Source organism: Plectrocnemia conspersa, unplaced genomic scaffold (genome assembly GCF_051122295.1).
Source record: "Plectrocnemia conspersa isolate PC_06_02 unplaced genomic scaffold, ASM5112229v1 ptg000013l, whole genome shotgun sequence".
Lineage (NCBI taxonomy): Eukaryota > Metazoa > Arthropoda > Insecta > Trichoptera > Polycentropodidae > Plectrocnemia > Plectrocnemia conspersa.
This window is the reverse complement of record NW_028277177.1, coordinates 17,867,604-17,883,089: the sequence shown is the minus strand read 5'-3', so window position 1 is coordinate 17,883,089 and position 15,486 is coordinate 17,867,604. Positions and strand designations below refer to the sequence as shown.

The 15,486-nt window shown below is 32.6% G+C and overlaps 3 protein-coding genes across 3 annotated transcripts in view; 2 read left to right on the top strand and 1 right to left on the bottom strand.

Moving 5' to 3' along the window:
• Positions 1-604: 604 nt before the first annotated feature.
• The window catches only part of LOC148227455 (cytochrome b5 reductase 4), a 128,285-nt gene continuing 113,403 nt past the window's right edge, over positions 605-15,486 (top strand). Inside the window, exons 1-2 of the mRNA XM_088201482.1 lie at positions 605-651; positions 732-819. The gene's annotated coding sequence lies outside the window, so the exon portion shown is untranslated. The remainder of the gene's footprint in view (positions 652-731; positions 820-15,486) is intronic.
• Positions 620-14,921, bottom strand: LOC148227459 (fatty-acid amide hydrolase 2-A). Its single transcript, XM_088201486.1, has 6 exons — positions 14,578-14,921; positions 6,919-7,138; positions 6,709-6,841; positions 6,005-6,129; positions 5,745-5,879; positions 620-5,673 (listed from the first exon to the last, which is right to left on the bottom strand). Exons 1-6 carry the CDS (start codon positions 14,803-14,805, stop codon positions 4,871-4,873), a joined length of 1,644 nt encoding a protein of 547 aa, XP_088057612.1. The 5' UTR covers positions 14,806-14,921; the 3' UTR covers positions 620-4,870.
• Positions 3,553-4,339, top strand: Den1 (SUMO peptidase family member deneddylase 1). The gene is made up of 2 exons (XM_088201983.1): positions 3,553-3,982; positions 4,128-4,339. The coding sequence occupies exons 1-2, from the start codon at positions 3,553-3,555 to the stop codon at positions 4,337-4,339; spliced, it is 642 nt and encodes a 213-aa protein (XP_088058109.1).

Here is a 15,486-nt window from a genome sequence, read left to right as displayed (position 1 = left end):
AGTCCACATTAAATGTAAATGGTGTATAGTAGGATATTGTAATAATAAAAAAGCCACAAATATTTTTATTTATAGCAAAATTATGTTTGTGGAAAGTATACGAAAAAAATTAAATGTGTGAAAATTGTACCAATTAATTATTTCTGTAGATTTTTAGAACCTATTTTTTTTGTAGGGGGGCTTATTTATATGTATTTATTTAGGTTTAATATTGGCAAAACATAAATAAAATATGTTAATAATCATTTCCATTCCATGTAATAAATTCATAAACGCGCGAACGAATAAATTCATAGACGCATGTGCACAAAAGTGAAACCACGCTAGTCATGAGAAATAACTGATGGTTTTTAAGCGAAGCGTCGTGCTAAGTTATAAGCACTGAAATTATTTAATGTATTTTTAAACAATATTAACAATGAAATTGTTTTTTATCATTCAAAGGGCAACAAGCTACATTATTTTTTTTTCTTAATAAAAATAAATTAAACGGAACATCACTAAATTGAGTATTCGCACCATTCGTGGCGATTGAAAATAATTATTTTTAATCCTTTAATTCAATTTGTATAATCTAGGTCTAAGCGCGCACATTTCCGACCATTGTTGTTTCAAATTTGACAGCTCGATAGGAAGGCCGTGTTATTCTGGGTGAGTTTGATCGAAGCAGTTGCCAATATTTATTATTAAATCATTTATTTTGAAATAATTTGTTTTGTTTTAATTTTCAGTGGCATTAGAATGGTCATCAGTCGCATAATGTGTTCTTTGAAATGCTCGATTATTTGTTGAATTTAAATTTTTTTTCACGAGTAACTGGTGAGTAATTTATAATTTCTTAAAATTATATCATAGCTCATAAGTGTATAACTAATTTTATATTCGATTAACTCAAACTATATACCAATTGATTGAAAAGTGATAATGATATGGGGTCTAAGTGCCGAATCCATTGGCTGCTGTTTTAATTATCTATGTATTTAAAACAATACAGCTACTTTATAAATAATGATATAAATCTAATTAGCAATATGTAGACGCTATATATTTATTTGTTTATGTTCGTTGACTTACGTTTTTATTGGTTTAAAGTGAATTTGCAAACTTTACTTTTGTAAAAAAATGGTTTATTAATGTCGCTTTTCCTTCACCATTCAGATGCATATGCTAAAACAAATTCAAATCTCTAAAATATCAAGAAAACCAGAAAAAAGTGTCTCAAGAAAATTTGGAAATACAATAACAATACAAAATGTGCAATTCCATCGTTTTATTTCTGACTTATCAGAAAAAAAGTATTTATATGGAGCAATTAAAACTTTCATGTGAAAGAATTTATCAATATGAAAGTAACATTTTTGTGATGGATTAATCAGAAATATGGAGTTATTTTTGTTATGGAATAAAAATTGTCCGTTTGTTATTCTTTAAGATTATCAGTTAAATATTATTTCGTATAATTTATAATAACATATACTAAATAGTTGACCACCAGATTGCCGAAGTTTGGATTCCGCAAAGGTTTGGAAATAGAAAAAGCTATTTTTAGTATACAGGTTTCATACAATATATTTGTGATAATAATGTGGATGTTTATTTATGTTTCATTGACTTTGAAAGGCGTTTGATGAAGTCCAACACGAGAGTAGGACGAAAATATTAAAATTACAGGAATAGACTATAAAGAACTATGAAGCGAAAGTTAGAACAAGTATCGAATTATCAGATGATATCCAAATACAGCGAAGATTGAGACAATGTTGTATTTTACCCTCTATGGTTTTTAATATTTACTCTATATAATAAATATTTTTGATGAAGCACTGCTGAAAACAGATAAGGGATAAAAATAACCGAGTCTCACTCAATAGCCTACAATACGGTGCTTATAGCTGATAGTCGAGAAAGCTTGAAAACGCTTATAAGTAGCAGATGCTTGTAAAAGCTAGTCTAAATGTTTAAAAAAACCAGACGAATTAACAAATTGTAGTTGAAAGTGAAACATAAACCACACACTAGAGATAAAACACCTGATCGAGAAAGTCAGGACAACATTTACCAAATGAAAAAGATTTTTTTGGGCACTACTCGAGCTTGCTTTTATAAATGAGAATGTGCTCTATCCTTATATACTGGACTTTATATAGAGTGGACGCTCAAAGATAATTCAATCTAGCATCTAAAAGGCTTTGAAATGTGGATCTACAGACGCATTCTCCCTATCTGTCTTTAAGTGAAAAATTCTATACAAGCAATACAAAGAAGAAAATTCTTACTTTGGTCATCCCAAAAGTCAAACTATTACACTTTATTATCCAAGGAAAAATAACAAGGTTAATTCATTTGCATTATAAATTTTCTTCCATTGCGATAAAAATATTGTGTCTTATAATAAGTTTCGCTCTGAATAGGAAATAATATTTTATTTTATTTTCAAGAAGTGGTTTAATGTAAATCTGCGATAAAAATTCAAAAGATTTGTTTTCTTCTCTTATAAATTGGCAGAAATATCACGTATGGTTTGAAAAGGGACCTACAGGTGACAAAGTAGTAGCTTAAAATAGACACATTGCAACAAGCACCGAAGTGGAGCAGTGTTCTGTTAATCGTTTTCAGAAAGTACCGTAACGGTGTGACTTCTCTAGCAGACTACTCACAACAGGTCAGGTACACCAAGAAGTGACAAGAGTCCATTGCAGCAGTTGAAGGCATCGTGAAAAAAATCGCCTAGTAACAGTCTCACGAAATAGTCTCACTTCCGGAGATGAATTATAGGTCAGGACACAGATATTCACTGGATACTTACATTAAAGAATTTCTAGCCGTCTATCTCAGCCTCATTTCTAGAGAGCAATCAATCAGCATACGCTGATTTCAGAATTAAAAGACAGTAGGCGATTGCTTCTCATCAAAACCAAAGAAATTCCGCACACAACCAAGCATCGGTAGAAACTATTTAAGCTGATTCTCCATTGGGATGAACGAGCACTACATGTCTAGGGGGAACATATATTAGTACGCCATATGCAGCTCTCAATAATCTTAAATCTGCGGTAAAATCAAAAAGACATGGACTTTTGAGTACAGGTATTTTGTTGCAACATGACAAAGTTCATCCTCATACTTACCATTCTTCAGTTGCAATGATTCAAAGTCTGCTGTCCTTGCCTCTGGTGATTTTTATATCTTTGGATCACACAAGGAGTCGACGGGTAAATAGAGGTTCAGGTCTGATAAAGAGTTGCAACAGGCATTTTTTCTAAAGGTATCTAAAAACGTTGTAAGCGATGGAAAATTTACATTAAATGCCATGAGGACTACGTAGAAAACTTATACCTTTTTGTAGCTCATCGTTCAAGAAATATTCGCTTTGAATGTTTTTTGTCTTCAATCTAACTTATTAAATATTGCACTTAGATCCTATACGATTTACACTTTTCACGTATGAAAACTTCGAATTGAATGAATTTATACATCAAATGTTTATCTTTAATTTTTGTCATAGATTTTGTGAGGGAATGGTTCAACGTATTATATAGAATACTTGTCATAATGTCCCACGATTCGGTGGTGTTGAGTTATCACGACGTTCTATTGCACGAGTCTGACGTCGATCTCCTCAAAGGTCCTTATTGGCTCAATGATACGATTATATCGTTTTATTTTGAGTATATCTCAAGAGAAGTGTTCGGCGGATGCGATTCCCTGTTATTCGTAACTCCGGAAGTGACGCAATGCCTAAAAATGATGGATGGAAGAGAATTCGGCGTATTCTTAGACCCTCTAGATTTCGTATCGAGAAAGTATGTATTTTTCGCCGTTAACGATAACAAATCGGCCAGCGGAGCGGGCGGTTCGCACTGGAGTTTGTTGATATATTCCAAAGACGAAAGAGCCTTCTATCACTGCGATTCCATGGGAGACGCCAACGTCGAAGAGGCTCGAATATTGTATAAGCATTTCGTCACATATTTGGGATCAGGTGATTGTGTAGTTTTCAATTATAAAACGTTTTATGGAAAAGTTATATCGTTTATTCATTTAACTCTCATATGGTTTTACATTGAAAGCAACAATATCTATATAAAAAAGACAAATTTAAGTCTAATATGCACATATATTTTTAGGTAACATCACATTTGTTTCAATTAAATCACTTCAACAATGCAATGGATACGATTGTGGCATCCATGTATTGTGTAATGTTGATATATTGGCTGTTCACGTTCTGAAGAATAGATTCTTACACCCCGACCATCCGATAGCAAGTTACAAGACGGTTAGAAGCAAGAGAGAAAATCTGTTTAGGCTGATTCAAGATCTATCTTCCGACGATTAGAGTAGATCGCAGTCTGTTTCGTTTGCCACATTTTTCAGTATAAAATTATTTCTTAAATGTATAAATCTGTTATAAATATCTCAAAAACATATGTTTCTTTGTAACGTACAAATGATACAAATTAAATTATTATTAAAATAATTTTATTATTTTATTTATATCAAAATATAAAATTCTATATGTATACGATGTATATAAAAATTTGTTCCCTATAATTGGAATACTAACGATTTGTTCAATCAACAATCTTTGAAATCACCATTTCAATTAGTTACCTTTGTTAACATTTAATAAAAAGCTTACGATAATCTAGCAAAATGCAACTAAAAAGAAACATTATATCGTATCAAATAACACACATTCCATAAACGTACGGAATAAGACAATTTTAAAATAACCTATCATAAAAATTTGATGTAATATTAATATATGTATAGAATAAAGTTTTGGTATAAAACATGTTAAAGGTCATTACACCCGCATTGTACACCTATATAGTTCTTGGTAGTAAAATATATTATTGTTCAACTTTCAGTCGTCCTTTTTAACGGTCTTAAGTGGTGGTTCTACCCAACCGCCAAACCCTTTCTCTAGTTCTTCAGCGACCGCTAAACACAATCTATCGTTATTCCAATTGGACACCACTTGTATGCCGATTGGTAGTCCATTTTCATCGAGACCCATTGGAATGTGCGTAGCTGGGAAACCCAACACGTTAATAATTGCCGTGTAATTGAAATTAAATATCCTTATGAGGGGTTCGTTATGATAAGGCGCAGCTGTAGGATGAGTAGGATATAAGAACACTCCGTCATCACCCAGCAACTCTTTAAATTCATTTTCCAAGTCTTGTCGCAGCTTCAGCATGTATGTGTGTTCTTTACTGCCAGGTTGGGGTCCAGTCTTTTCAATTAGGCAAGTCATCAGCGCAATAAACGTATGATTCGACATTCCGAACAGACTTTTGAAAATCTCCAAATAGATGTTCAGAGTGCTGTTGTTTCCGGTCAGGCGCTCCATGAACGACATCGAATCCTTTATGTTCATACTCGCCAACCAAATCTTAGTTGCGATGTTGAACTTTTCAAACTTGACTTCCCTCGGATCCTCGTCGCAGACAGACTTCATGTGTTGCGACGCTTTGATCAGAGCTGATTTTATGGCAGGTTCGACGGAACTAACGTCGCGCTTGTTCAAACAGTCCCTTTGATAATAAACTTTGATCTTTGACACGTCGACTTTTCCTTCCAAGTTTAATAATGCCGAATTTGCGCCGGCCATTATGCTCAGCAGAGGCTTCAAATCTGTCGCTTTTCTCGTCATGGGGCCTAAACCTGTAAAAATATAGTTTAATATGATTCAATGATCGTTTAATGTAATATTGGGAAATAGTGTTGATATTTACCTAAGAATGACTCTTGAAATTCAGTAACTGGATCGGGATATTGACCGTGATTTGACACAACAAACTTTGTAGGCTTATGACCAAAAACGCCATTGAAGAATGCTGGCATTCTTATCGAGCCGCCAATGTCGGAACCTATCATTTGTATAACAAAAAAAATTATCTATATATGTCACTATTATAATAGAAATGCATTACAATAACAAGTGTTACAAAATGTTGATAATTTTTGTCAATATGTTAGTCAACATGATTATTACCTATTCCGAAAGCGCTTCCAGCCGAGCCTTGTATACAACCTTCTCCACCTGAAGATCCCCCGACGATTCGAGTGGTATCATAAGGATTGTTTGTCCTTCCATGTATATGATTATGACTTTCCCACCTGTATAAACAAATTATTATTGCTATATTTACATTCTAATTAAGAAAATTAATGACAAAGTATATTTAATATGCATTAATAAAAATTGAATAGTTTTGCATATGTATTTCACATCTGCTTATAACTCAAACTTTAATTTTACTATAAATCCATTTCCTACAGTTAAAAATTGGTATTTTGCTTTCGATTATAATTTTTATATCGATATTAAGAATCATGACAAGTATAACCACTTCCCTTTTAGGATTCAAACAAATCAATATTGCTCTCACTGATGATCACTCCTTAAAACATTGTTTTTGCTATTGTTTTGTTTCAATTCAAATCTTTTTATTTTCAAACAAAAGCAATGTACAAATTAGTCGATTCATTTCCAATGAAATATACAAAAATATTCATAAGTGCTTCTTGCAGCTACCTGACTGCTTAAAAATCAAAGGTGTGCAAAACTGTCCATGGAAATATGTATGTATATAATATATAAATATATCAAATTTATTTTCTTATGTCGCGTGTTGTATAGTCTTTAATTTTTAGTATGACTTATCTAAAAAAAATATTATTTCATCTTTTCCTTACCACATGCAAAGCTCGGAAACGTTAGTTAATCCAAGCGGTATGGCACCGGCTTTCCTTAACAATCCGATGCTTTCAGAGTCCTCTTTGCCTATTATATTTTTCCTTGAGAGAAGACCAGCCGTGTGATGTAGGTCTATTAAAATATATTAAAATCACCATAAGGAAAAAATAATAAAACCGGTTTCAGGGTCGTTTTCGAGTTGAACTTACCTTTGACCATTATGCAATCTTTAGTTGTGAACGGTACACCGAGAAGTGGCTTCTCCTTGGCTAGTTGCGCCTCGGTCATACTGCCACTGGCTATTAGCTCATCGGCTTCCGCTGCTTCCTTCAAAGCACCCTCGAACCTCTCCTCTACCAGGCAGTTGAGGATAGGATTTATTTTATCCAGTCTCGCTATGAATTTCTTGAGAAGATCCACGCTTTTGATCTGAAAGACATGATTTTTTATAATAATACATATAATAAATACACATAAGAAAGGAGCTATTTGTTGCGCTCATATCTGAATAAATTGTCTTTGTAATTTTTTATCACAAGCGGTCGGTCACGAAAAAAATTAGCATCCTGGTCAAAGTCTAACGTGTGTCATTCGTATTAGAGGGACCGGAAAGTAATCAAAAATTGTGTTTACTCGCAAAAAAATTTAAAAGCTAAGCACAAAATAATGTCTATTATTCTCGATCACATTTCGTCATCGATCAGGATTTTTCTATTTTTACGTGACTAACATTTTGCATATTCGGCAATGTATGTACGGTGTGATATCAGGCGAATACTATTTTTACTCCCCTTAATGATTTTGGTTTTTACGAACATTTTATGATTTTATTGTATTAAAATAATAATAACTTAGTATAGAATCTAAATATAGACACTAGCTGAAATATTATCGATCGCCCATACTAAAATAGAATTTTTTAAGGTGTGGCGAATTTATTTCTTGTATTGTAATTTTGCAGTTTTATTTTAGAATTAACATCGTATCCGTCGATAAATTACAATATACATAACTTAACCAATAAGTTATAATATATAATTATTTGATGACTTTTTATTAATTATTGAAATAAAATAATAACGAAACAAGTGTCGCATACAGATACTAGCTAAAACTATTTATACAGTAAGTTTGATACACAAAAAGGTATATTGTACGGAAAAATACTCACATACATACACGGTTAGGCAAATATAGATATTATTGTATACATAAAAAAGAGATAAAAGTTCGCATTTTTAGCAAATTGTTATCTGCTTATCATTAAATACGCTGATAGATAATATCGTACTGATTACATATTATGAATTAAAACCATTGTTCAATCAGTGACATAGTTCAATCGCTTATCGGCAGTGATTAAAAAATTCCAACCATTGCCAACACAAAGCACATACATATGTACATATGTTTAACAACAAATCTTATCGCAAGTATTGCTTTGCTTTAAAAATACGCATTCGTTTAATGGCATTGATCATAAACTTAAATTCCGCCGATTATCTTAAAAAGCCGAAGAGACCTCTTTTCCAGTTTGTGAAATGATGGCATCAATCATTTTCAAACTTTCGAATTATATTTTTAACAATACAGGAGAGAGATCATCGCCTTACTATACTGTAGATAGCACTCAAGTGTTATAAAGCTATTTTTTTAGATTCAGATATCCATATGTTATTTTGTATAATAGTGTTGACTGTCAATAGCGTATTCCTACGTTTTCTACATAAATTACTCAACGATGGATCTACCTGTTCTACCTTTTGTGTGTTGCCACATGTAGTCGCCATCACACAAAAGAGAAGAATATTCGAGCATATTATGTCAGCATTGCTTTTCGATTTTGACGTACCTAGTTTTTATCACCACTTAACTCGTTCGCCGGAAAATTGATTTTTTCTCCTTTCACGGTTATATACTCCCGACTAGTACAAAACATCTCAGATTTCATATTTTGGCACAGCATCGGAAAGGTAAATAAATCTCATCGCGATTGTTTACGCTCCGGATTAAATTTATTTTAACGCTGGAAAAACCTGCTTCGAAAAATAGATCAGAGATATTTGGTGCGTGTATTATGATGAAGCAAAAGTGCTATCTGCCATTGAAACTAACATTGAAACTAGCATTATTTATAATGCAGTAAGCATAACTATGAATATCAGCGTCATTATACGATCGTTTATTTGTCTGCCGCTGTAACACGACAGGCGATAGCCCAATACGTTAAATCATGGTTACAATAAATATTCACTTGTATATGTACAGAGGTGTGACAAAATATTTGGACCACTCCAACATTTCACGTATTTTGATGTTTTGCTAGTAAGTAGTGTAGGAAATAAATGTTGTGCGTTAAAAGATTTGAAGCTTGTTAGTAGGCGATGATTTTTAACAAAAAATAATGATTATATGTATACCCAAAAGGTTGGGGATAAGATACAGTTACAGATTGAACAAATGTGACTGTATTCAGTGTGTAGCAATTTGTGGTTCTGTCAAAGCATTTGGAGAAAATAATTACGTTTTCACATAGGATCAACGTTCAAGCGAAATAATTTTTACATATGTACATATATGTATGTCGAAGTTGTCGCAAAAATGTGTAAAACCCATAGAATTATTTATTTGACATTATATATGTTCAGAAACTGACGCAAATGAGCCGTCCTTAGTGTCTACAAAAACAGCGTCAATGGGTAGAATACCATAAATTGGAACTATTTTTAGGACAAAGTTATTTGTGGTTCTTTTGTATATCTGTTTCATATTGAATCGACACTTACGATAGTTATTTTATACATTATTTATTTCGATGATCTTCCTGTATCAAGTCAAAAACTGTACATATTGTCAACATCATATTTTAAATGAGTAATTAATGTCTCCTTTCTGTCTCCTTTAAATGAGTAATTAATGTCTCCTTAATGTCTCTCTAGCTCAGGGGTTCTTAACATATTCACTAATAATTTAGATGCATTACTCATGCGCTTGTGTGTTTATATTTATTGACACGTTTTTAGTGTATTAGTGAAGTAAATTTAATGTATTTTTTTATATAAATTAGAAATTACTATAAAATTTTCATGTTCGCACGCACAACGCGCCTAGAGCGTTCTAGGTGAGATTGAACGCGCTAGGCGCGGTCTCAGTATCCAACGTGAAAATCCTTTGAGAGTCTATGAAAAGATTTAAGGTGGCCAGTGATTGGTGAAAAAATGATAAATTATCTTTACTTCCACTTTGCGTTTGACAAAAGGCGAGCTTCTTTCGTTGCTTTCATCTGACTGGCAAAAGGGTCCATATAACAAACAAAGGTTAAAAAACTTTGCCCATATAGATCAAGACCTTGAATCATATATACACACTTATTGCGTCGTTAGTTCTAAACTTATAGTAGAATTAAAAATACATGTATTGCAAGTATCATTAACAACAGTAAGAAAGCCATATGAATACCTTTGATAATCCACAAAGATCCTATATAGTACATAGTATTGCGCGTTTCAAGCAAACTTCGCGTACAATGACCGTCGGATTTGAATATCAAAGTAGGGTGCTTTGTCATTGCGCAAGACTGCTAGCGAGTTTTCTCTAAGAGCCAGCGTTCTATTATTTCCATCGATTGATTCCTGACGCCTTTCGGTCTGGCGAGAGATTCATTATTAGAGATTAGTCGCAGTCAATCGTTAGTACTTTATAGGGACTCGTTATGTCGGATTTATAACGCGACAGTATCGGGGAATCCATACACCATGCCACATAAATTTATAAATCGAATTCCAGATATTTGGTGGTTAATTATTGTTATTCGTTGTTTTAAAGAATTTCTGTAGGTGTAGAGTAATGTGAATTGCGAAACTGGGTAATAACGAGTCATAAATGATTAATTTATTCTCAAAGTAAGTCATGCTGCATGACATGAGTCTGCAGATAGTTTATTTGGTTTAAGAAGCGTTAGTAATCGATATATTGTACAGATGTATGTAAATTATTAAATTTGATTATATCAGTAAAAGATAAGGCTTTATTAATACAAAACTGTAACACGTAAAAATATATCTTATCACGATTTTGAATGAGAACTTTTTGAATGAACGAGAATGAAATCTATTGCTTCACATAGTGAACTTTGGATATTTATATAAAATAAAAAACGCTTATCCACGTATAAAGCTCGGTTCATACTTTATAACAAAACACGTTACATAACACAGTAATACAATTGTTGCCAAAATAAATATGTAAATATTTTCACTGCGCCGTCAAACATATTGCGACATTATTTTATTAGGAATGAATACGATTCATCAATAATTTTACTGTATTGCAGAAAATAACGTCTACCAATCCAGTTGTTTTATTATATTGTTTCAACATTCGCATACTGAAGCATTTTAATTGTTTTATTATATTGTTTCAACATACTGAAGCATTTCAATTGTCACGTGTAAATTGGTTATTATTATATATTCAAAGATTGTATTATACAAATATATGCTACGTACACATTACTTGTAGCTACATATTACCAGCACGATAGACCAGTAATATAAGTTAGTGACTAATACTCGAAAGATATGGTTTCGAATATGGTGGTTTTATCTGGGAGATCGGAATTAATGATTATTATATAATTATAATTCCGATCGATCATCATAGATTAGGTTTTCCTAGATTTTCCTAATGTCATGAATGAATATAGCGATAAATAATTAAAATAAAATCGAGCTATTTCATGCATAGTGACGTTTATTGATGATCTATTTATAACTAATAAAATATATGTCACTGATTTACAGACTTTGATTCTCACTATACTCTATTTGCGTTGACAGCCAGTTCGAGAGCTATGCATTTCATCATTATTCATAATTGAGAAAGAGATGGCAAGTTTGGGTTTACACCCCTTACTATTAGCTCTAAAGCATATCGAACGTACGGATATACGATATAATGATGAAATGGATAGCTCTCGAACTGACTGTGTTAACGCAAATATAGTATACTTAGCTGTTGATTGTTTTTACCCCGTTGTAACATATTAGCTTCACGCTTGTCATGATGCAATAGAAGATATACATTAAAAATAAATTTATTTTTAATATTTGTTCGATTCTAACTGTTTCACGTCATATGTAATTGCATATAATATTAGTTCTTTGTCTTTCCATGACATCACTAATTTAATTGATCGTTCGAATGCCTCGTCGTACGAATAATTGTCGGAAAACGGCTAAAAGTTTATGTTGTTTAGTCGGATGGTATGGGAGAAGGCGTTTATTTGATCTTTCCAGTCATAACATTCCAGTATGAGTCTTGTCAAATTAACTCGGTGTCCACACAGTGCGATAAAATTAATCGATTGAATCGAATACGTTAACGGCGATCGTTGTATTCAGATCGAATATTATTGAATTTCGCTTTCACGTGTTGTCGTGTGCGAAAATGTGAAATTGGATTGATTAATTCAGTTTTTTGTTAAAAATGCATTTTTACGATGCTCTTCCTTTCGTTTGTCATAACAAGAAAATATTGTATGTTTTGAATAAAAACGCAAGGCAGAATTTTAAATGGGCTACCCAAAACCTAAATTTTAATTGGGCGCGTAGCGCGTAAAACTAATGTTTTATTGATGAACTGTTAAATAAAAAAAAAAATTATCGAGAGAAAATATCTATGCATGGCATTGCAAAAACGGATATACGTCACATTTGCTCGCTGGGACGCGTAGTGAGATTTTTTGTTGTAAATTTTACCTATAATGAAAATTTAATATAGTGATTGAAAAACACGATTATGGATTGCTTAAATTTGATAGAATATCTATTTGACTAGCTTTCAATACATGTTTCGATAAGCTGTAATAGGATAAAGTACCAATGTTGCGAAATTTTTATCATTGATATCAGTGAAAAATAAGTATAGCATGAAATAAAATATAATATTTTTACTCATATTATAATTTGTTTGTACTCACTTATTATATGTGACATATATTTACATATAATACAAATAAGGTCATCTCTTTTTAAACTGCATCTACTAAATTAAGAACATTGTTGCGTGTCACGGAATTCTGGAAAATGCTTTATGGTGCGATTTAACAGGAAATTATTTTTAGAGATTTGTGCATTTAAATACATACTTTGTTCCATTAAATGAATTGTTTGTGCATTTATGTAAGATGAATCTTCGGTTAAAAAGATTTGTTGCGGAGAGTTATTCATTAGGTGCTCACTGTTTTGATCAATGCTCGTTAGCACATATTCTGTCCAACAGTAATGCACAAACAATTTGTTTTATGGAACAATTATTTATTTTTAAACACAGCTAATTATTTTCTAAATTATTCATCGTATATTAGTATAAAAAAATATATTTAAAAATGCGTATACATAATCAGAACTATTTAAATTTTATTATTGAATGTTATACCATTATATTGAATCTTATTCTACACTATAATTATCAAAATTTGTTTATCCATCTCTTGTTGTATTACTCTAAATTTCTCTGTTCTGACAAAATTATTATTGTAGTATAAATTCAGTTTTTAAAGCTTTCGATCCATCTATTATCTCTAATAGATAGCTTCAAAAAAAAAGCACCACGCAAATCAATGTAAAAGTCGATGAAATAAGTTTCTTAATTCAAGACATGCCAGTTGTAGGACGAACGATTTACTCGATCGATCAGTCTGAATCCAAATTTATTTCAATAGCACATGTAACTATTTTTATTTTATTCATAATTGAAGACCTTACACGAAAAACGATGTGGATAGTAACGAAGTTTTTATTTAATATCGATATTAACAAGTTATCCCTTTAGCTAGAAAAACGGCTGGGATGTTGGAACACAATATCAATTCTAGCATCTTCCTGTCGATTGCCTCTTTTAAATTGCTCGATTGTGAGCAGTACTTAGTGGAATCAATAGTCAGGTGCGCTCGTAGCAGGCTCGCAGTACATTATACTCCATCTTTTGCTTTACCTAGACTCGTTTAAATCGAGTTGAATCTGAACTGTTTATATAATTGTTCAATTGATGCAGCACCCAATAATCGAGTTTCTAAACCATCCCAAGCTTTCGTAAATCTCGAAATAATGCTGGCAGTAATGTTTGGTGTCCGACCAATACAGTTACTATCAATCAACTGACTTTTATCGTGTGGTTTATATTTTTTATATATTTAAATATTATGCTTACTATGCGCATACTTTTACCCTAAAGTTTTTCATAATAAAAAATAACAATTTAAGAGATTCTGATAACGTTAACCATACAAATTTTAGCGAATCCATTGTGTATATGTACATGTGTATTGACTTGCGAGATAAATTGTAGCGATGTAACCCAAATATTGCCTTATCTGTTGCTTATTAATGATAATTGGGATTTATACTCTCTGACTGTGATTTTTGAATCGAGTGTAGATCTCATTAATTCATATTTTTTTGAAATAACAATCGATATAATAAACATATCCTCACATGTACTGATTTTGTCTTTCAAATACCTTGCAATAATTAGCTAAAAAAACAACATAATTGTATATATAATACATATTGCTGTCGCTTAAACATATCGTAAATTATTCGAGATTATTCTAAAGAGGAATATTTTTGCAAAAGCATTTTAACAAGAACAGCTGATTACAAGAGAATTGCATTTAAATGATAGCTGAATTGTCACTTTCTAAATAAAAATATAATGTGGCGTTGAGGTCGGTAACGGGTAGAATATGCGTTACAATGTATTATTTGTTAGAATAATTGAGAAAACAAGGGTTACGCTCGGTCACGTTGTTTTTTCAAGTCGAAGAGGCGCACTCAAACAGGTGAATTTTTTTAAAAATATCTTACCTTTTTGGTCCTGATTTTGTCGGCCAAGGTCATGGCCGAATCTTTGAGTAGGGGTTCGTCGACGCGGGGAAGCGGTCTGGCGCTGTCTTTGTAGTATACCTCGCAGAGCCATCTGGCCGTAAAGAACACTGCTCGGTTGAACAAAGACACGAATCGACGCCAGCACAACCGGGGGAAGGACGGCTCCGGTCGCTTCCCGCTTTTGTTTATTATCAGCGTTTCGGTCATCGCTGTGTCGTTCGTTCGAAACAGAAAAAACGCACGTCTACGCCGTCGAACAACTCTCGCTCGAATGCTCCAATGGCCGTAAGCGGCCAGCTGAGGCGTCGCGATCCTTGCTGTGTTGCCATGTCGCGAGCGTAGCTGTCAAAATAAATCCATCTCATAATTTCGATATTTTTTTGGGCCTCGTACTTTTTTGTTAAAGCTAGATTGCCGAAAGCTGGCAATTATATTGTAACTCATATTATAACATAATTAAAATGTTAGTGAAATTGGTAATTAGGCGGCTTCCATAAATTATGATTTTTTACCCCCCACCCCCTTTTGTTTCTCACTGTCAACCTGTTATATAATTAATGCTGCCCACGTATAAACCGTATAATCCGCATTAAACCTTGTATAATATATATACATGTATGTAAGTGTTGCCCGTACGCTCGATATTTTTAAATATATTTTATAAAGATACTCAATTAAAACGGCCGCTCGAATAGCAAACACAAATCCAAAGTCCAAGTATAAATAGTGATAAAAAAACTACTGGGAAATAAATTTATTGCTGGAGGGGATTATAGCGTATAAAATCCTCTATGGGGTTCAAGACTAATAAACGATGAAGGAAAATAATTGTACAAAGTGGCAGTGGAAAATAACTTAAGGTGGATCTCAACAGGTCAACCAACATAC